General features: G+C 48.5%; 1 protein-coding gene and 1 pseudogene across 2 annotated transcripts; both read right to left on the bottom strand.

Annotated features, from left to right (window-relative positions):
• Positions 1–440: 440 nt before the first annotated feature.
• LOC112630214 lies at positions 441–1283 on the bottom strand (annotated as a pseudogene). The gene is made up of 2 exons (XR_003120822.1): positions 1257–1283; positions 441–1128 (listed from the first exon to the last, which is right to left on the bottom strand). The product of XR_003120822.1 is annotated as a zinc finger HIT domain-containing protein 1 pseudogene (transcript).
• Positions 1284–4037: 2754 nt separating this feature from the next.
• LOC112630213 (cytochrome P450 11B1, mitochondrial-like) lies at positions 4038–9108 on the bottom strand. The gene is made up of 5 exons (XM_025394346.1): positions 8870–9108; positions 8326–8481; positions 6244–6443; positions 5876–6100; positions 4038–4069 (listed from the first exon to the last, which is right to left on the bottom strand). Exons 1-5 carry the CDS (start codon positions 9106–9108, stop codon positions 4038–4040), a joined length of 852 nt encoding a protein of 283 aa, XP_025250131.1.
• Between the last annotated feature and the right edge of the window lie 12456 nt (positions 9109–21564).

Below are 21564 nucleotides of genomic sequence, written 5' to 3'. Positions count from 1 at the left end.
GTAACTGAGAGATAGAAAATCAAATACTGCATGTTCTCACTTACACGTGGGGGCTAAACAATGGATGCACACGAATATAAAGACAAATAATAGACAATAGGAGTTTCAAAAGAGAGGAGGGTAGGGGGCTGAGTGTTTAAAAATAACCTGTAGGTACAATGTCCAATAGCTGGGTGACGGGTAGACTAGAAGCCTAACCCCCACAATTACATAATATACCCATGTACCAAACATGCACACGTGACCCCTGATGTGGTTTGCTCTGTGCCCCCACCCAAATCTCATCTTGAATCTTAATCCGAATTGTAATCCCCAAGTGCTGAGGGAGGGTCCTGGTGGGAGGTGACTGGATTGTGGGGGCAGTATTCCCCATGCTGTTCTCCTGATAGTGAGTGAATTCTCATGAGAGCTGATTTTTTTTTTTTTAATTTTTTTTTCCTGGCACGAGGCTTTTTATCCTAACAGCACTGGGTGGGCCCAACCCCCCTGCCAGACAGTTCCTGGAGTGAGGCTGGTCTTTCCTGGCAAGTAAGACACAGTTTTGTTGGGTGAGTGAGCAGCTCCTCCCTTAGTCCAGGGAGAGCCCCGCTCCACTGGGTGATGAAACGTGGGCTTTTTGGAGGCCTGGCAATGCACAAGGCTCTTCCTCTCCAGGAATGCCCAGGCTCACATGGTCCACTTCAGACATCTGGTCTCCCGGTGGGTCCCCAGACAACACACGGTGCAATACCAGGCACCACAGCTGACACAGGTGTAGGAGAGGGGAAGACGCCAGACAGCGCAGAAGGAGCACTGCAGCCGCGACGGGGACCCTGCACAGGCTGTCAGGTAGTTGGGGCCCTCGGCCACACTCAAGTTCTGCTCCTCCAGCAGGGCCTGAAAGTTTTTTTGGAAGCAAAGTTGAAAATGATCACTTCAGGTTTTCTTCTTTTACCGTCTGGTATCTGCATCATCGAACCGAGGCAGTCTCTTGCCGAGCTGAGGGAGTCCCACATGGGGGTCATCCTGGAAGTTGTCATTCTCCAGGGTCTCCAGCTGCCAGTTGATGCGACACTGCCAGGTGGCCCAATCCAGCACCCACTGCTGCCCAGGGTCCTGGGAGTGGACTTCCTTGAATAGAAAGAGACCCTTTGCTTACTTCCTTGACACGATTCCAGACCTTCTCCACGTCCAGCAATGCTGCTCAGGCTCCAGCTTGGCTCCTCTCCCTGCCTCTACAGAGGTGGCCGGCCCTCTTCTCTGCTCAGTCTACGCACTCTTCCTGAAGTTTTCTCCTTCACCATTCGCACAACCCAACTGATCTGACGGTTTTATAAATGACAGTTTTCCCTGCTCTCTCTCCCTGCTGCCACCATGTAAGACATGCCTTGCTTCCCCTTTGCCTTCCACCATGATTGTAAGTTTCCCAAGGTCTCCCCAGCCATGCAGAACTGTGAGTCAATTAAATCTCTTTTGTTTACAAATTACCCAGTCTCCAGTGGTATTCTTTATAGCAATGTAAAAACGGACCAATACAACTCCCAAATCTAAAATAAAATAAAATTTTAAACGCTTAGAAATTGAGAGAAAACTTTAAAACCTGATAAAAAGGTAAAAATTCATGAACAGAGAATTCACACACACACACACACACACACACACACACACACGTGCCCTTAGGTCTTCACCTCTATGGTATTCTTCCCTAAGATATGTAACTTCAGGCTAATCATGAGAAAACATCAGATAATCCAAATTGATTGGCATGCTGCAAAACAGCTGACCAGAATTCAAAGTATCAAGGTCATGTAAAACAAGGGAAGACTGAGAAATAGTTATGGGTCAAAGGAGACTAAGGAGACATATTCACCAGATGCAACGTGGTGTCATGAATTGTTCCTCGAAACAAACACGAGAAAGGACATTAATGGAAAGCTGGTAAAATACAAACACATTCTTTGCTTTAGTTAATATCGCTGTAATAAAGCAGTTACTTAGTTTTGAGAAATGTGATTATGTAAGATGCTAACTCAAAGGAAGATAAGTGAAGTGGATAAAGGAACTCTGCACTCTTCTGACACTCCTGGATAACTCTAAAATTATTTCAAAATATATATGGAAATATAAATACACGAGACTACTCAGTGAAGCATTGTTTGTAATTGCAAAACATTGGAAACAAGCTGAACGTTCACATACACAGTAGTGGTTGAATAAACTATGGTACATCCATACAAAGGACAACTGTGTAGTTATAAAAAGAAGGAAGAAAACTCCTGTGATTATCATCAGAGCAAATTCCAGGATCTATTAAAAATTGTGTAGACAATTTTTGCCTTTTGTGTAAGAAAGAAGAAAGAAAAAGAAAGTAAAGAAAAAGAGGAAGGCTAAACCAGAACTATTGAGATTGTTTACATACGGGGTGTGGGTATGGGATGGGAAGGAGAGAGCGAATGGTGTGATGCCACCTCTGACACTTCCCTGAATATACATCGTTTTGTATAGTTCCTACTTCTGTAACCATTTCACTTACACAACTGGAAAATAAAACAAAAAGGAGGTGTTGTCAGCAAGATGGAGGAGCAGGAAGCTCCAAGTCCTTGCTTCTCCACTGAAATGCTAAATAAACATTATATGGACTAAAACAGATTTCTGAGAACTCTGGAAACAAGAAGTTGCAAGCAACCAAGTGAATGCCCAATTAAGAAAAAGTCACTCGGCCGGGCGCAGTGGCTCACGCCTCTAATCCCAACACTTCGGGAGGCCAAGGCGGGTGGATCACGAGGTCAGGAGATGGAGACCATCCTGGCTAACATGGTGAAACCCCGTCTCTACTAAAAATACAAAAACAAAATTAGCCGGGGGTGGTGGCGGGCACCTGTAATCCCAGCTACTCGGGAGGCAGGAGAATGGCGTGAACCCAGGAGGTGGAGCTTGCAGTGAGCTGAGATTGCACCACTGCACTCCAGACTGGGTGACAGAGTGAGACTCCATCAAAAAAAAAAAAAAAATCCACTCAAACAAGTAGAAGATTTCTTGACATTTTTCTCACCTTGGCCCACCATCTCACAGCACAGTGTGGCATAGTTGGAAGAAAACTACCCAATTCCCAGTTCCTCCCTTGGGATTAAAGGAAAAGGGTGGAAATGTATTGTAATGTTCTGGCTTGTTTGGGGATTGTCCAAGGGACTTGTTTCTGCCTTGCCTGACTCAGAGTGCTGATGAGAATGCAGGCATAGATTGGATACCAGGTTGGAGGCCACCGAAAGCAGTGATGGGCACCACCATACTTTAAAGATGCAGGAAGTCTGCAGATCTTTAGGTGGCTGGGGCAAGAAATTAAAAGCAGAAAAGTCCAGTAGAAATCCAAGGCTTCCGAGAAAAAGCAATGTATATATGGAGTGTTGTGATGGTTAATATTGAGTGTCAACTTGATTGGATTGAAGGAGGTAAAGCATTGTTCCTAGGTGTGTCTGTGAGTGTATTGCTGAAGGAGATGAACATTTGAGTCAGTGGACAGGGAGAGGCAGACCCACCCTCAATGTGGGTTGGCATCATCTAATTGACAGCTGGCATGGCTAGAATAAAGCAGGCAGAAGGAGGTGGGAGAAGTGGACTTGCTGAGTCTTCCAGCCTTCATCCTTCTCCTGTGCTGGATGCTTCCTGTCCTTGAACGTCAGACTCCAAGTTCTTCAGGTTTTGGACTCTTGGACTTACATCAGTGATTTGCCAGGGACTCTTGGGCCTTCGACCACAGACTGAAGTGCACTGTCTGCTTCTCTACTTTTGAGGTTTGGGACTCAGACTGGCTTCCCTGATTCTCAACTTGCAGACGGCCTATCATGGGACTTCACCTCGTGATCGGGAGAGTCAGCTCAGCTCTCCTTAATAAATGCCCCTTCATATATACATCTATCTTATTAGTTCTGTCCCTCTAGAGAGCCTTGACTAATACAGGTATATAAAAGCAGCTGTATAAATGAGGAACTGGAATAAAAACACACATATAGGTCCAAGAAAAACACATCCCTGTAAAATATTTCAGAGAACCTGAGCCTTTAAGCCCAGCTGATTAGGGAAGATATTCTGCCTGCATGAAGCCAGTCCACAAAGACTAGGAGGGGTGGCAGTTTTTTCAAATGCCCAAATCCCAACAAAATATCACAAGGCTTACAAAGGAATAGGAAAACAGTATCCATCCAAAGGAAAAAATTAATCTTCTAGAAGCTGACCCAAAATAAGTCAGGTCTCTGACTTACTTGAATTTTAAACTATCTTAAATATGCTCAATGAGTAAAAAGAGAACATAGATGACTAATGAAATGAGGAAAACAACTTATGAACACAGTAAGAATATCAACAAAGAGATAGAAATTATTTTTGGAAAGAACCAAACAAATTCTGGAGCTAGAAAATACAATAACTTAATTTAAAACTCCACTAGCAGGGTTTAACAGCAGACTTGAACAGGCAAAAGAAAGAAGCAGTGAACTTGAAGAGAGGTCACTTGAAATTATTAAGTAAAAGGAGAAAAAGAAGAAATAATTAAGAAAAGTGAACAGAGCCAAGGGATTTATGGGACGCCATGAAGCATCTATGGATATTTGAAGAGAGGAAAGAGAAAAGGACAGAGAGTTTATTTGAAGAACTAATGTCTGAAGAATCTCCATATTTGAATAAAGAAAGTTAAATATGTGAACAAATATAAAAACCTGCATTACTGTAATTTTAATATGAACTCCACTTTTAAATCTTTTGTAGGAGTTAAAAGACAGAGCATAACAATAATTATAGATACATGTTAATGGGTACACAATACATAAAGGTGTGATCTGTGACATCAACATAAAGTAGGACACAATCAAAGAAGAAAATTACAGGCCAATATCACTGAATTACAGGCCAATATCACTGATGAACATAGATGCAAAAATTCTCAAAAAAATACTAGCAAACTGAATTGAATGACACATTAAAAAAAATCATCCAGCTTGATTAAGTGAAACTCATCCCAGGGATGCAAGGATGGCTCAACAGATGCCAATCAGTAAACATATTACATCACATCAATGGAATCAAGAAAAAAGCTATATGATCATTTCAACAGATGCTTAAAAAGCAGTCAATAAAATTTAACATTCCTTCAAGGCAAAAACTGTCAACAGATTGGGTATAGAAAGAACATACATCAAAACAATAAAGACCATATATGACAAATCCACAGCTAATAGTACAGTGAATGGAAAAAAATTGAAGCCTTTTCTCTAACACCTGGAACAAGACAAGGACAGTCATTTCATCACTTCTATTCAACATAGTACTGAAAGTCCTAGCCAGAGCAATTAAGCAGGAAGGCAAATACTGTGATTGCACTTACATGTGTTATGCAGAATAGTTAAATTCATAGAAGTGGTAGAATGGTAAAAGTTACCAGGGGCTGGAGTAGGCGAAAATGGGGAGCAGTCTAAGATTGGATAAAACCAGAAAAAGAATGAACCCATATTTCAAATGGTTAGCACAACTACACTACTGTTGGGCAAGGGAAGTAACTCAACTAATCACTGAACATCGTTTCGGCTGAACATTCAGGCTGAACCTCCTCATTCTAAATATGAAAACACTCTAATCAAATATTGGACTCTAATGAGTGGATTTCTTTTTGGAAAAATGTGCACAACTCTTAAATGACTTTCTGTACATTCTAAGACTGGGTAAATGAATAAACATATTTGGCCAAAGGAAGCATATGCCTTGAAGACATATGCCAAAGGAAGCACTGTTGAAGTACAGAGTTACACTGATGGAAAGGTGGCAGGGCGAGATGGACCCAGAGTGTTGGACGTGGGTGGTGGAGAGGGAGAAAGTGGGCCCCCATGGCGTCCCTTCCCCATAGCACTGCCTGGGTCCTTGGCCTCACCGTACTGGAAGATGCAGTCCCAGGCCTCAAAGTGCTCCTTCCACACCTTGGGGCTGGTCCAGCGAGACAGGCTCCGGGGCATGAACATGAGCTGGACGGTGGATTTGAACATGACCTCCAGGGCATGGAGGAAGTTCAGGCTGGCAGATCTGGGACTGTGACCAACCAGGCCCAGCCGCTCTCCAAAAGGAGCTAAGTTGCTGGCTGCGGGGAGGATGAACTGCTGAGCACAAGGAAGCCCCGGGCCTCCGGGCTGCCTCCCCCAACTCCCTCCAACCCCCGGTCCCCGTCCCCATCCCTGGCCACTCCAGGGTCTCTGAGGCTGGACCTTCCCACCTGGCCCACACCTTCTATGGTGTACTGGAAGATGCTGGGCTGGACGTCCAGGGTCAGGCTCCACCGAGCATTCTGCAGCACCTTCTTCCTCAGGGCCTGGGAGAAGTCCCTGGCCACCGCATCCACCATCGGGAGGAACCTCTGCACAGCCTTGGGCGACAGCACATCTGGGTTCAGCCGCAATCGATTGAAGCGCCATTCAGGCCCATTCCTACAGAGTCCAGGGCAGAGCTTGTGAGGCTGCCCCAGCAAGACACAGGCCCTGACCCGTATCCCATCCTCCTTGTCCCCGAGGGGAATCGGCCTGCAGGGAGCTGACTGGGGGCCCTGGCGGAAGCTGCCTGTTTGTGTTCGAGCTGCAGCCTTTTCTCAGAGCGGCCTCCAGGTGCTGGGCAAAGACCACTCAGGTCTGAGCAGGGATGAGACGGTAGTTTCTGCCCGCAGGTGCTGAGGAGGTAACAGGTCATTCCTGGGACCTGGCACCCCAAGGCTGGCACCACCTCACCCATGCAGGCCCTCCCTGTAGTGGGGGGGAGGGCTTTTCTCCTAAGGAGGAGGTGATCTCTGGTATCAAGCTTTGCCCATCTTGCCCACACAGTGTTCGAGGGGAGAGCCCCTCGCTGCCCTCTCCTCCCCGCCCTTCTCTGTCCTGGGCACAGTGCCTCTGGGGCAGCAGCCTCTGCCTGTCTCTGTGAAATATCTCCATCTTCTGCAGGGCAGGAACCGAGCTCTGTGCCTCATGCCATCCTCACCCACAGCCAGAGTGCGTTGGGGCTCCATGGATGCCCCCAGGGAATGATGGGGAGGAATTTCCCCTCTCAGTCACATTCCTGCAAAACTCCTTTATTTATGTCCAGCCGGCTGCTGTCCCGAGTTGACAGTGGTGACAGAAGACGCACATGCACACGTGTGCCCGTGCAAGACCTCAACACACATGTGTGAAGAGACACATGTACACGTGTGCACAGACACTACACCCGTGCCGGCACCTGGACATGCACACACAGAGACACCTGTGCACACACCCCACACATCATACATGCACACACCCAGACACGTGTACACACACATGCACACACAGAGACAGCCGTGCACACACACCACACATCATACATGCACACACAGATACACACACATGCACACACATGTGCAAATGCAGATGCAGAGGAACACACAGCATGTGCACAGATGCGAGACACGCACACACACAGGAGCACTCTCCTTCCTTCCGTTATGCGCACACAGCCTCCTAGACCTGCCTTCCTGGGTCCAGATTCCCTCCCAGATGTCGTCTGTCGGCCAGCCTCAGTGAGGGCCCTGAACCACGGGTGCCGTTTTACCTAAATCCCACTATTCCCAAGATAATTCCTTTCCCGCCAAGGAGTGGGGGCTGTCGCCACTGTGACATCCTCGTCCAGTCCTTCCCCCGTCCTAATGGCAACGTCCCTGCAGGTGACCGAGTCCAAGCACCAGCCTCTCCCTGTCCACCTGACCAGGCGCCACCCTCTCCACGGGCCAGGAAACATCCTCTCCAGTGTCATCAACCGCCCCACCTCGTGCCTTGCTTCTGAGAACAATGGAGCCACCAGCCACCTGCGTCCCCACCTGCCTCCTGCCCAGGACTGTCCCCATCACGAAGGTTTACCGGGACTATAGGGACCATGAGCGCCGTGAGGGAGGCTGCGGCCCTGGTCAACACCAGGCTCAGCGCTCACAGCCTGTGACCTGGGCCAGTGGGAGTCCCCTTCTCAGGGCCTCAGTTTTCTGACCTGTGGGAAGGAGAGTCCCCAGACCGAAAGAGAAAGAAGCCGCCGAGGTCGGTGCAGAGCGGGTTCTCGCTACACAGAAGGGCTCATTGCTCTGCGTTCTCTCCTCTGCAGAGATGCCCGTGCCCATTTCTCCACCACTGCCCTGCTTCCCCTAGTTGCAGGGCAGATGTGACCCCACGGGATGGCCATCCTGTAGGCTGGGTGCTCACCCTCACAGCCCACCACACAGGCTCAGAATGGATGTGCTTTCGGGTCCTGCCTCTTTCACCTCCCCACCACACCCAGGCTGCCCACCCTGCTCCCAGCTCCCAGGTTGCCCCTCACAGCAAGAACACGCCACATTTGTGCCCACGATGTTGTCTGTAGGCCACCCAGGGCTCCAGCCTCATCTGGCGTGGGTTCAGGCTGTCCACCTGCTGCAGCTTCTCCACTTCCTCTGGCAGCATCACACACACCATGCCTGCTCCTCCCAAGTGGCACCTGTGGGGCCAAGCACAAGGCCCTGCTGGACGGGGTCATGTCCCCCCTGGCCCCACTCTGCATTCCCAATCCGAAGTGTCTCCTGTCCACCCATCCCGCTCCGGGATTAGCGGCTTCACAGCTGAAGCCATCCTGCTGGGTCCCTGAAACCTCCCAAACTTTAGTGCCTCTGAGTCCTGCCCTCTCTGCATCGAGCTGGGGTTTGCTCTGCACCATCCCCTGCACTGGCAGAACCACAGACCAGCACATGCTGCACTCCCTCCCCATCCTCCAAAGGATGCAGAGTGCTGGGGCCTGCTGGGAACAGCAGTGCTGTGTGCCCGGCAGGGTCCTGGGCAGCAGGGGCAGGGCTCTGGGTGTTCCCAGCGAGGGCCAGGGAGGGCTTTACCTGAAAATGGGCCCCAGCTCCTGGAAGGTCTGGTGCACCTCCAGGTGCAGGTGCTCATAACCCTGCTCCCTCCAGATCTGCAGCAGCCTCAGCCACCTGTTGCCTGGACGCTGGGGTATGGCTTCAAAGGGCAGCACCGTACTAGGGGCCCGGGCGGCTCTGGTGCTTAGTGCCTGTGCCCTTTGCAGGGACAGCCAGGGTGCTGCCATGCACACCTCTGCCTTTGCCCTGAGTGCCATTCCAATGCTCCCTCCACCCTGTTCAGCCCAAATCCTTTTATCTCACCCGGGAACCTGCCCTGGAAACAGATCACGTCATGGGAGAACTGGCTCTGGACCTGCCTGAAACTCTCAGAGTGAAGGTCAAGGCTGGAGGCCCCCAGCCAAAGGTAGATGAAGGAGAAGTCAGGTGTCTAATCCACTATTGCTGCAAGTCCTGCTGGTCTGAGGATGCTGAGAAGATGCTTGGGGTCTGGACAGGGGTCCATGCTGGTGGTAGGTGGTGGGACGTGCCCTCTCCTTTCTCCAGGACTGAAAGGAGCAAAATGGATGGGGACTTTATCTTATCGTGAGATGAGAGGGGGCCTTGGATTCTTTTAATAGACTTTATTTTTATACCACAGATTTAGTTCATTGCAAACTTGATCGAAAACTGCAGAAAATTTCCATGTAGCCCCTGCCCTGACACAGGCACATCCTGCACCACGGGAGCACGCTGGTTCCATGTGAGGAATCTGGATACGCTGTTGTCAACCAGGGTCCTGGATTGACATGGGGTCTCCTCCTGGTGGTGAACATTCTGTGGGTTTTGACAAATGTTTGTGATTTGTATCCCTCCTTGCAGGATTCTACGAGTGTTTTCACTGCGTTAAAAAGAGGGAAAGAAAATCCATGCTCTGGCTGCTCACCCATCCTGCCCCAGCCTCTGGCATCTCCGATCTTTTCGTCATCACCATGCTTTTGCCTTTTCCAAAATGTTGTATAGTTGGAATGACACAGTTTGTAGCCTTTTCAAAGTGACTTATCTCAGTTAGTGATATGCATTTCAGGTTCCTCCATTTCTTTTCATGGCTTAATAGCTCATTTCCTTTTTTTTTTTTTTCTTTTTTTTCCTAGAAGCTGGGTCTCACTTCTTTAGTGGTTGCCTTAGAGTTTGCAATATACACTTAAAACTCATCCTCCAAGTCCACTTTCATATAACGCTATACAGCTTCAGAGGTAACGCAAGCACTTTACAATCATCAGATATTCTTAAGCAGGGCATAGTTGCTCATGTCTGTCATCCCAGCACTTTGGGAGGCCAATGCGGGTGGATCACCTGAGGTCAGGAGTTCGAGACCAGCCTGGCCAACATGACGAAACCCTGTCTCTACTAAAAATACAAAATTAGCCAGGTGTGGTGGCACATGCCTGTAATCTCAGCTACTCAGCAGGCGAGGCAAGATGAATGCTTGAATCAGGGAGGCGGAGGTTGCAATGAGCCAAGATCATCCCACTGCACTCTAGCCTGGGCAGCAAAGCAAGACTCCATCTCAAAATAAATAAATAAGAAGATATTTTTAATTCTACTCACCCATCCCTTGTATCATTGCTGTCCTTCATTTCACATATACATAACTATGATCATCAAATATACATTCTGACTTTTATTTATGTATATTTGTTTATGTATTTATTTATTTATTTATTTTTGAGACAGAGTCTCACTCTGTCGCCCAGGCTAGAGTACAATGGTGTGATCTCGGCTCATTGCAACTTCTGTCTCCCGGGTTCAAGCAATTATCCTGCCTCAGCCTCCCAAGTAGCTGGGATTACAGGCATGTGCCACTATGCCTTGCTAATGTTGTATTTTTAGTAGACACAGGGTTTCACCATGTTGGCCAGGCTGGTGTCAAACTCCTGACCTCAGGTGATCTGCCCACCTCGGCCTCTCAAAGTGCTGGGATTATAGGCGTCAGCCACTGTGCCCGGCCTATTTTTGTTGTCATTGTTTTGTTTTAGCAAACTCTTAGATCAATTAAGATTAAGAAAAAATAAAAGGCTTCGTTTTCTCTTTACTGATTCATTCTGAAATGCTCTTCCTTTCTTTATGTAGATCAGGGTTGCTGACCTGTATCATTTTCTTTCTCTCTGCAGAACTTTTAAAAAACATTTCTGGCAAGTCAGTTCTATTGGCAACAAATTCCCTCAATATTTATTTACCTAAGAAAATATTTATGTTCACTTTTGAAGGATAATTTCACAGGATGCAGAATTCTAGGTTAATGTATTTTCTTTTTTCTTCTAACACTTGACATATTTCCCTCCACTATCTTCTTGCTTGCGTGGTTTCTGAGGGTAAGTCAGATATAATTCTTAGCTTTGCTCCTGTATAGACAAACTGTGCCCCACCCAACCCCTGGTTTCGTTTTCATCTTTGATTTTCCCGAAGTTTGAATATGATATGCTCAGGTGGAGATGTGTGTTTTGTTGTTTTCCACTTGGTGTTCTCTGAATCTGTGGTTTGGTGTTTGACATTAATCATTATTGATTCACATATTTCTTCTGTTCCTTTCATTTTTCCTCCTTCCAATGTCCCCATTTGGTGAATGTTACACATCAGTATTGTTTCACAGTCCTCGGTGTTCTGTTCTATTTTCTTCAGTCTTTCTTCTCTTTGCTTTTCAGCTTCCAGTTTCCAGTGACATATTCTCAAGCTCGGAGATTCTTTCCTCAGCAGTGTTCGGTCTACTCGTAAGCCTATCTCAGGCACACTTTGTTTCTGTCACAGTGTTTTCGATCTCCAGAATTTATTTTTTTACTCATCCTTGGAATGTTCATCTCGATGTCCACCTTCCCCGTCTGGTCTTGTGTGTTGTCTACTTTTCCACGAGGGTCCTTAGCATCAGAGTTGTTTAAAATTCCCGGCTGATCATTCCAGGTCCTTGCCATATCTGAGCCTGGTTCTAATATTTACTCCATCGCTTCAAACCACGGCTTTTGCCTTTTAGTATGCCGTATCGTTTTTTTTGTTAAACCCCGGACATAATATACTGCATAAAAGAAACTGCTGCAAAAAGGCCTTTGATGACTCGGGGGTAAGGTGCGGGGAGGGGAGTGAGCTGTGGTCCTGTAAGTAGGTCTGAGACTTTCAGTGAGCCTGTGTTCCCAGCCCGTGAACATTACAAGGGCTTCTCAGTGTTTCCTTGACTTAAATGAGACAGGATGCCCAGTAAGGGCTGGGGCCGTGTCTGGCTCTTTTGACATGTGGCAGGCGACACGGGCTGAGGTTGGATGTCTCTACTGTCCCAGAGAGTTCAGCTCTGATAAAACCCAACAGCTTAGGCTCTGGCAAGACAGTCTGTCCGAGAGGCTGGCCTTTTTAGAACAGAATGCTCTGGCATATTTCATCATGGCCGTTCTTCTTCTTTTGCTGCCTGACATAGACTTTTCTGATACTTGCGGTGAGGACCTAGTAGAGGTCCTGGAGGGAAAACTCACCTAAGTGGGGCATCGTGCCCGGGTTCCCGACAGATCTTAGCTTTTACGTTTGTGCACACTGAGCCCCAGAAGCTCTTCTGGGATTGCTCGGGATTTTTTTCCTGGCACTGGCCCCCAGGAAGCCTGCCCTTGGTGAGTGGCAATTCTCCATATTCACCTGTCTGACTCTCCAGTCTTGGGGGTGGCAGTTTGCTGTGTGGTCTCACTTCTCTTAGGAATCTAAGAAGACTTACTGATTTGGGGAATTTTTTTCCTTTTTTACTTCGTGTTAGGATGAATTAACAACTTTAAGTTCCTAGCATGCTGAACTGGACGTGAAGGTTGGACCTTGGATTACTCATCTTCTTGGAGCAAGGTCCCACACAGGAAGGAAGGGCGGAGGGCTGCACTTCCAAATCACCCCACTGGCATTTCGCCTCCTCTTCCAGGCCCTATGCTGGGTGCACGGAGCAGGAACAAGAGCCCGCACGGGCCCCTCCCGGTGAGGGGCTCAGTCTTCTCGGGGCAATTCCGTGAGTCCCCAAAGGCACAAGGTGTCACAGAAGGAGATGAAAACATGTCCGAGGCCGGGTCTGGGCTGACCTCACTGGTCCAGCTAAGGAGCTGGGAATACCCAGGAGACCACGAGAGGCCGGGTGCTGGGAGCCACACCCAGGCTGGAAGGTGAGCAGCGCTTGCCTGCGTCTGTCCTCGTCCAGGCAGGGGCCCTGTGACAGCGGCTCACATCCCCCTTTTCCGTCCTAAAACGTGTTGTCTGTAGTTCAGATTCATAGAGCCATGAGAGCCTATGATGACTGAGTTGAGGGCCACTCTCAGGGTCCCCACTGTCCCATGAGCTGCCTCCAGCAGGCACACGCCAGGCACCGAACCTTGCAGGGGGATCTGAGGTTTGGTGACATGTTGTCTCACGGAAGCCTGCAGCAGTCCCAGGAAGGGAGCTCTGCTGTCACTGTCCCCATTCCACAGGAGGAAACTGAGGCCCAGGGTGTGGGTCCCTGGCCTCACGTCCCTTGGTGGGTCGGAGGGACCACAGAGCTCTCACTCCTCAGTGCCCTCCAAGCCCTGAGTCCGGCGGCCCAGCCTGAGGCCGAGCAGCCCCAGCCCCAGGGAGGCTACACCCCTCCTGCTGCCCTGCAGTGGCTTCTACACTGCTGTGGCCTTTTCCAGTTTCAGGGACCAGGAAATCCCGAGATCTGCTCTGCTGGGCTCCGCCCCAGCTTCTCTAACTCCAACCCTCTGATGTCAGAGCCTGGAGACTCCAGGGGGCCCATCAAAGCCCCAGGCACTCTCAGCCTAGACCCCTGGGTAGGACAACACGCCTCGTCGCTTGCCCTGCCAGGCCTGAGCTGCCCGCTGCCTCGCTGATGCTGTCCGGCAGGGCCCCCGCCTTCCCTTGGGAGGACAGATCAGTGGGACCTGGCACTGCCTGTCCACCCTCCCTTGGAAAGGCATTCACTCCAAGTCTAGGGGGGTGGCACCTGGCCATGGGGGAGGACGACAGGGTTCCTGATGCCCTGGGAATGGCGCCCTGGGGCACCCTGAGGCAGGTCAGAGCCCTCACAGCCACACCAGCTAAGGCCAGAGTGAGGCTGGACTGCCCTGTGGTAGCTGTGGCCTGGGGCCAGCCTAGAGGAAGGGGCCTTTCATTCTCACTGCTCACACCGCCACGCGTCCCCAGAACTCCACAGGCCCGGGGAGGGTATGCGTCCCACCCCGCACAGCACTGCAGAGTTCCCAGGCAAAGCTCTCACAAGCAAGACAGTGTCTGCGTGGACCCCATCGTCTCGCCTGTGTCCAATGAAGTGGGACCGAGTTAGGAAACCTTTCAACTTGCACCATCCCACAGGCAGAAAGGGCCGACCACAGTGGGAGACTTCCAGCCAAGTAGGCGATGCTGCCTGGCCGCAGCCACCGTGTGGCCCGGAAACCAGAGAGGAGCAAGTGCAGCATCTGTCCCGTCAAGGGCAGTCACCCCTCAGCATTCTCGTCAGGGCTGCAGAGCTTGCAGGCTAACTGGGGGATCGCTGGTTGGCTCCTTTTCTCTGGGTCGTGCTCACAGGGACGTCCAGAGGGCCCCTTGTGCATTTTGCTGGTGTCTGGAGCCAGGGTGTGAGGACATGAAGACGGCGTGAGTTTTAGCGGGTGCCTATCGGTGGCTGCTTGGGGAACGTGTAGACTGTGGCCTCTGCCTTCTGATTATGTTTTTAACACCAAGTCAAGTCCTTCCAACTGCAGGAGGGGCCATGGCGGGCACCGCAAGGCTGAGTGGGGAATTGACTGGAGATGAAGCTGAAGGGGAAGCCGGGGGCAGCCGAAGTGTAGTTGGGGGAAGGGGTTTCCAGCCCGGGACACAGGAGGGCAGGTCTGGCCAGGAGTGGGCAGCAAGGGGGCGTGAGGCCTGGGCTGCGGGCTGCGGGGAGCCAGGTGAGGTGCTGGGAGGGTTTTCACAGGGGAGGGCAAAGATCCATTTGTTATTTTTCATTTTACTTTAATCAGTTTCCCACTCCCCATTCTTCCTCAGGAATCTCAAAGGCCTCGGCCCCTCAGCAGCTGTGATGTGCTGTGTGTCCCCGTGCGCCTCCCGCTGTCGTGTCAGAGCTGGCCTTGGGCAGGCTGATGCCATTGGACTTCCCAGCACGTCCTTGGTGTGGTGGTGCAATCTGCCCGGGCACGCTGGACAGTCCTCCTGCCCGACCCTGCCTGTGTGCACCCTCCCCTCTCCCATCGGCTGGGTCTGTTCTCATCTGTTCTGGGAGTTTCTGGGCCTGTGGCCATGAACCAGCGTTTCCCGTCCCTCCTCAGCCCACCCACAAGGAGGCTGGGGCCCCAGAGGACCCCAAAAGGCCCCTCCCATCCAGAGGGATCTGTGGGTGCAGCTGAGGCGTGGAGGTGCGAGAACAAGCACCCTGGACTTGCTCTAGACTCTGCGGCTTCCCACATGCCCTGACCTTGAAACCTGGAAGCAAATCCCGTAACTCACTTCCTGCAAGGCCTCGGTCATGTCGCCGTGTGACACAGGGAAGAGGTGCAGGTCCCAAGGGCCCCTGCCCACCTCGCCTCCGGGGCCCTCTCTCTGCCCATAGGTCTGGTCGCACCCCGCTGGAGTCTGCCTCCTGGAGAGGAAATGGTTCAATAGGGCTGACCTGGGACATTTCCTCTAACTCAGCTGTAGGGTGAGGGCCCAGCCAAGCCCCAGAGGCAGCAGAGAGGGGCAGGCAGAGGGCACCCTGGCGGTGCAGGAGCCCCCACCCTGATGTCCTTCCCCGGATGGGGGGTGCCAGGGCTGCCTGGAGATCCCGGGGCTGCAGTCATGGGGCAAGGTCAGAGCAACTGTCCTCGAATAGGCTGGACGCCTCCAAGGTGCACTGTGGAGGAAGAGGGGCTCCCTCTCTGGGGACAGACCAGGCCTCCGCTTTCAGGGTCTCCTGTGAACCAGGCTGGGCCCGCCCTCAGGCCTGCAGCAGAACTGTCCACCTCCCCTGGGTCTGTGGGTCCTGCTCATTACAGTCCTTTCTGGCCCCAAACCCACTGTCCAAGCCTGCACCCCATGATAGTTTGAAAAGTTCTCAGGTTCCTCTCGAGCTCTGAGAAGCAACTCAAACCTCAGCCCTGAGCCAGCACGCTCCATCCGCTTGCCCTGGGCTAAGTTCCAGTAGCCCTTGGCCAGAAGCCTGTGTGCCCAGCAGTCGCTGGAGCAGCGGGGCTGTCCACCTGCAGCTGTGTCTCCTGATCCCAGCCAAGAGGACCGTGAGTGTTAGGGCTGGTGCAGAAAGCAGCAGTCCCTCGTCTGTAGCCTTGCACATAATATCTCCTTTACTGCACCAATTTTACTCCTAGGGCCTTGGCATTAGTGACAGCGGTGTCACTAACACAAACAGAAAAACGTAACACAAACAGAGCAATGGGTAGGCGCGGCGGCTCACACCTGTAATCCCTGCCATTTGGGAGGCTGAGGCAGAAGATCACTTGAAGGCAAGCGTTCCAGACCAGTCTGGGCAACAAAACAAGGCCCCGTCGTTACCAAAAATTAAAAATTAGCCAGACGCAGTGGTGGCACCTATAGTCCCAGCTATTCGGGAGGCCAAGGCGAGAGAAACGCTTGAGCCCAGGAGTTCGAGGCTGCAGTGAGCTGTGATCACCACTGCACTCCAGCCTGGGTGACAGACTGAGACCAAAAACCCATACAAAGCAGCAAAAGGAAGAAACCGAAAATGGAGGAAACAGCAACCAAAATGCCTGTTGACTGGAGAACGTTTTTGCCCACGTGGTCCATGCACACGCGAGGTGAGTTTTCGCCACTGTGGAAATGAATTCTTTCAGGCTCACATGAAGATGAGGGTGATCAACAGTGCAGAGACTCACGGTGCAGCCTTGAAGGGAAAGAGGGAATGTCGGGAGACTGTGTCTCACGTGGTTCACATGCATTCAGTGAACCGCTTACAGAAGCAGCAAAGGCCAGAGAGAGAACATTGGGTGTGGGTGCCTGTGCTGGGGAGGTGGGAAGGTTGGTCTCTGTGAACGTGGAGGAGGTGGGACTTACTGCCTGTGTGGCAGGGCTTGGGTTGGGTGGAGTGTTTGTGACGTCTCAAAGATAGGGTCTAGGAAAAGGCAGCAGGATGCCAAGTCTGGAGGCCCCAGATCAGTGGTGTGGCACAGCGACGTGTGGACAACCTGGTTGCTCCAACAGACTTGGTCCCAGCAGTGCTGATCAGTGGGCGTGGCCTCCCCCACCTCCACTGTGGGGCGCTGCAGACAAGAGGGTGCTTGCCAGCTCGTCAGTGTCTGTGAGGACCAAGAGGGAGATCCAGCAGGGCTCAGAGCAGACACGCAAAGGAAAAATCAAATGCAGGGGGGATCTGAAGACTTCCTGCCACATCTGCAAGGAGTCAGGGCTGTGGGAGCTGCCCAGAGGCAGTGGTGTGGAGTAGAAGAAGGTCAAAATTCACAGAGGTGCATCTCATGGAGGCCCATGAGGTGGTGTGTGTCAATACGGCTAGGAGGACACTTTGTCAGCAAGCAAACCTTCCTTGAGAGAAACCAAGCCAGGGCCCGCAAGGTGGAGTGGCTGCCAGGCAGGGCAGGGCAACGAGCGGGGAGACACGGACGGAGCACAGAATGCGGGGAATGCAAACGCCACTCCTCGGGGGAGTCTGCAGGAATATCCCTCCTGTGTGTTCATACCTTGAGGATGGTGGAGAAAGTGGGAGTCCTCTTCTGGCGCCTTGCATTGTCCCAGCCCCATCTCCTCTGCCCTGGCAAATTCTCTGGGCCTACACAGACCCCACCCCGCCATCAGCTTCCTTCAAAGACCCTTAGTAAAACACTAGTGAACGGAATCCAGCAATATATAAACAGAAGTATACACCATGGACAAGTGAGATTTATTCCAGGAAGAAAAGTTGGTTTAACCTTCAAAATTAATGATTGCAATAAACCGTATCAGCAGAATAAAGAAACAAAAATCACATCCTCATCTCAATAGATGCAGAAAGTGCGTCTGAAAAATCTACCACCAATTTCATTTTAAAATACTAAACAAACTACAAATAGAAAGGAGCTTCTTCAACCTCATAAAATACATTTATGAAAACCTCACAGCTAACTTCCCCCTTAATTGTAAAAGCTAACTGCTTTCCTCCTAAGTTAGATCAGGAGCAAGGACATCTGCTCACCACTGCTATTTGACACTGTATTAGAGGTTCTAACCAGAACAAGTCAGCAATAAAAATAAACAGAGATCAGCCAGATGGAAAAAGAAAAAGTAAAACTGCCTCTCTTCAAACTTCACATGATCTTTTATATAGAATATCCTAAGAAGTCCAGTAAAAACAGTACTATTTCTAACAAAAGTAGTTCAGCAAGATTTCAGGATACAAGCTCAATATGCAAAAATCATTTGTATTTTCTCTACTTGTAATGAAGAATCTGAAAAAGGAATTAAGAAAATAATTCCATTTTCAATACCATCAAAAGGAATAGAATACTTACGAACGCATTTAACAAAAGAAGTTCAACACTTAACGCTCTGAAAACTACAGAACACTGTTGAAGAAAACTGAAGATCTAAATAACTGAAAAAGCATCCCATCCATGTTCATGGTCAGAAGACATGATGTTGCTGAGATGACAATGCTCCTCACATCAATCTACAGATCCAATGCAATCCCTACCACAGTCTCAAAGAATCCCCAAAGAATCTCTTCTTTGTAGAAATTGGTAAGCTGATTATAAAATTCATATGGAATGGCAAGAGACCCACAAATGCCAAAATAGTTTTGAAAAAGAATAAAGTAGAAAGACTCGCACTTCCCAATTTTAAAATTTACTACAAAGTAGTAATAATCAAAACAATGAAATACTGGCACAAGGACAGATATATAGATCAATAGAATACAATTGTGAGTCCAGAAATAAAACCATACATCTATGGTCACCTGACTTTTTTTAAAATTGTACTTTGAGCTCTAGGGTACATGTGCACAACGTGCAGGTTTCTTACATATGTATACATGTGCCATGTTTGTTTACTGTATCCATTAATTCGTCATTTACATTAGGTATTTCTCCTAATGCTATCCCTCTCCCAGCCCCTCACCCCATGACAGGCCCCGGTGTGTGATGTTCCCCGCCTTGTGTCCAAGGGTTCTCATTGCTCAGTTCCCACCTATGAGTGAGAACATGCAGTATTTGGTTTTCTGTCCTTGCGATAGTTTGCTCAGAATGATGACTTCCAGTTTCATCCATGCCACTACAAAGGACATGAGCTCATCCTTTTTTATGGCTGCATAGTATTCCATGGTGTATATGTGCCACATTTTCTTAATCTAGTCTATCATTGATGGACATTTGGGTTGGTTCCAAGTCTTTGCTATTGTGAATAGTGCCGCAATAAACATACGTGTGCATGAATCTTTATAGCAGCAGGATTTATAACCCTTTGGGTATATACCCAATAATGGGATGGCTGAGTCAAATGGTATTTCTAGTTCTAGATTCTTGAGGAATCGCCACACTTGTCTTCCACAATGGTTGAACTAGTTTACAGTCCCACCAACAATGTAAAAGTGTCCTATTTCTCCACATCCTCTCCAGCACCTGTTGTTTCCTAACTTTTTAATGATCACCATTCTAACTGGTGTGAGATGGTATCTCATTGTGGTTTTGATTTGCATTTCTCTGATGACCAGAGATGATGAGCATTTTTTCATGTGTCTGTTGGCTGCATAAATGTCTTCTTTTGAGAAGTGTCTGTTCATATCCTTTGCCCACTTTCTGATGTGATTGTTTGATTTTTTTTTTTTTTTGTAAATTTAACTTCTTTGTAGATTCTGGATATTAGCCCTTTGTCAGATGGGTAGATTGCAAAAATTTTCTCCCATTCTGTAGGTTGCCTGTTCACTCTGATGGTAGTTTCTTTTGCTATGCAGAAGCTCTTTAGTTTAATTAGATCCTATTTGTCTATTCTGGCTTTTGTTGCCTTTGCTTTTGGTGTTTTAGTCATTAAGTCCTTGCCCATGCCTATGTACTGAATGGTATTGCCTAGGTTTTCTTCTAGGGTTTTTATGGTTTTAGGTCTAACATTTAAGTCTTTCATCCATCTTGAATTAATTTTTGTATAAGGTGTAAGGAAGGGATCCAGTTTCAGTTTTCTACATATGGCTAGCCAGTTTTCCCAGCACCATTTATTAAACAGGGAATCCTTTCCCCATTTCTTGTTTTTGTCAGGTTTGTTAAAGATCAGATGGCTGTAGATGTGTGGTATTATTTCTGAGGGCTCTGTTCTGTTCCATTGGTCTATATCTCTCTTTTGGTACCAGTACCATACTGTTTTGGTTACTGTAGCCTTGTAGTACAGTTTGAAGTCAGGTAGCGTGATGCCTCCAGCTTTGTTCTTTTGGCTTAGGATTGTCTTGGCAATGCGGGCTCTTTTTTGGTTCCATATGAACTTTAAAGTAGTTTTTTCCAATTCTGTGAAGAAAGTCATTGGTAGCTTGATGGGGATGGCATTGAATATATAAATTATCTTGGGCAGTATGGACATTTTCACGATATTGATTCTTCCTATCCATGAGCATGGAATGTTCTTCCATTTGTTTGTATCCTCTTTTATTTCATTAAACAGTGTTTTGCAGTTCTCCTTGAAGAGGTCCTTCATGTCCCTTGTAAGTTGGATTCCTAGGTATTTTATTCTCTTTGAAGCAATTGTGAATGGGAGTTCACTCATGATTTGGCTCTCTGTCTGTTATTGGTGTATAAGAATGCTTGTGATTTTCGTGCATTGATTTTGTATCCTGAGACTTTGCTGAAGTTGCTTATCAGCTTAAGGAGATTTTGGGCTGATGCAGTGGGGTTTTCTAAATATACAATCATGTCATCTGCAAACAGGGACAATTTGACTTCCTCTTTTCCTAACTGAATACCTTTTATTTCTTTCTATTGCCTGATTGCCCTGGCCAGAACTTCCAACACTATGTTAAATAGGAGTGGTAAGAGAGGGTATCCCTGTCTTATGCCAGTTTACAAACAGAATGCTTCCAGTTTTTGACCATTCAGTATGATACTAGTTGTGGGTTTGTCATAAATAGCTCTTATTATTTTGAGATACGTTCCATTAATACCTAGTTTATTCAGAGTTTTTAGCAAAAAGAGCTGTTGAATTTTGTCAAAGACCTTTTCTGCATCTATTGAGATAATCATGTGGTTTTTGTCTTTGGTTCTGTTTATGTGATGGATTACATTTATTGATTTGTGTATGTTGAACCAGCCTTGCATCCTAGGGATGAAGACAACTTGATCTTAGTGGATAAGCTTTTTGATGTGCTGCTGGACTCGGCTTGCCAATATTTTACTGAGGATTTTCGCATCGATGTTCATCAGGGAAATTGGTCTAAATATTCCCTTTTTTTTGTTGTGTCCCTACCAGGCTTTGATATCAGGATGATGCTGGCCTCATAAAATGAGTTAGGGAGGATTCCCTCTTTTTCTATTGATTGGAATAGTTTCAGAAGGAATGGTACCAGCTTTTCTTTGTACCTCTGGTAGAATTCGGCTGTGAATCCATCTGGTCCTGGACTATTTTTGGTTGGTAGGCTATTAATTATTGCTTCGATTTCAGAGCCTGTTATTGGTCTATTCAGCGACTCAACTTCTTCCTGGTTTAGTCTTGTGAGGGTGTTATGTGTCCAGGAATTTATCCATTTCTTCTAGATTTTCTAG

This window comes from Theropithecus gelada, chromosome 8 (genome assembly GCF_003255815.1).
Source record: "Theropithecus gelada isolate Dixy chromosome 8, Tgel_1.0, whole genome shotgun sequence".
Lineage (NCBI taxonomy): Eukaryota > Metazoa > Chordata > Mammalia > Primates > Cercopithecidae > Theropithecus > Theropithecus gelada.
Note: the sequence above shows the minus strand (reverse complement) of the source record. Positions and strands in the feature narration are given on the sequence as shown.

Excerpts from the sequence above, each read along its gene's own strand:
- LOC112630213 (XM_025394346.1), bottom strand. The coding sequence starts at position 9,108 with ATGGCACTCAGGGCAAAGGCAGAGGTGTGCATGGCAGCACCCTGGCTG. Across the intron at positions 8,482-8,869 it reads GAGCTGGGGCCCATTTTCAG|GTGCCACTTGGGAGGAGCAG; the intron begins GTAAAGCCCTCC and ends TTGGCCCCACAG. Across the intron at positions 6,444-8,325 it reads AAATGTGGCGTGTTCTTGCT|GAATGGGCCTGAATGGCGCT; the intron begins GTGAGGGGCAAC and ends TGGACTCTGTAG.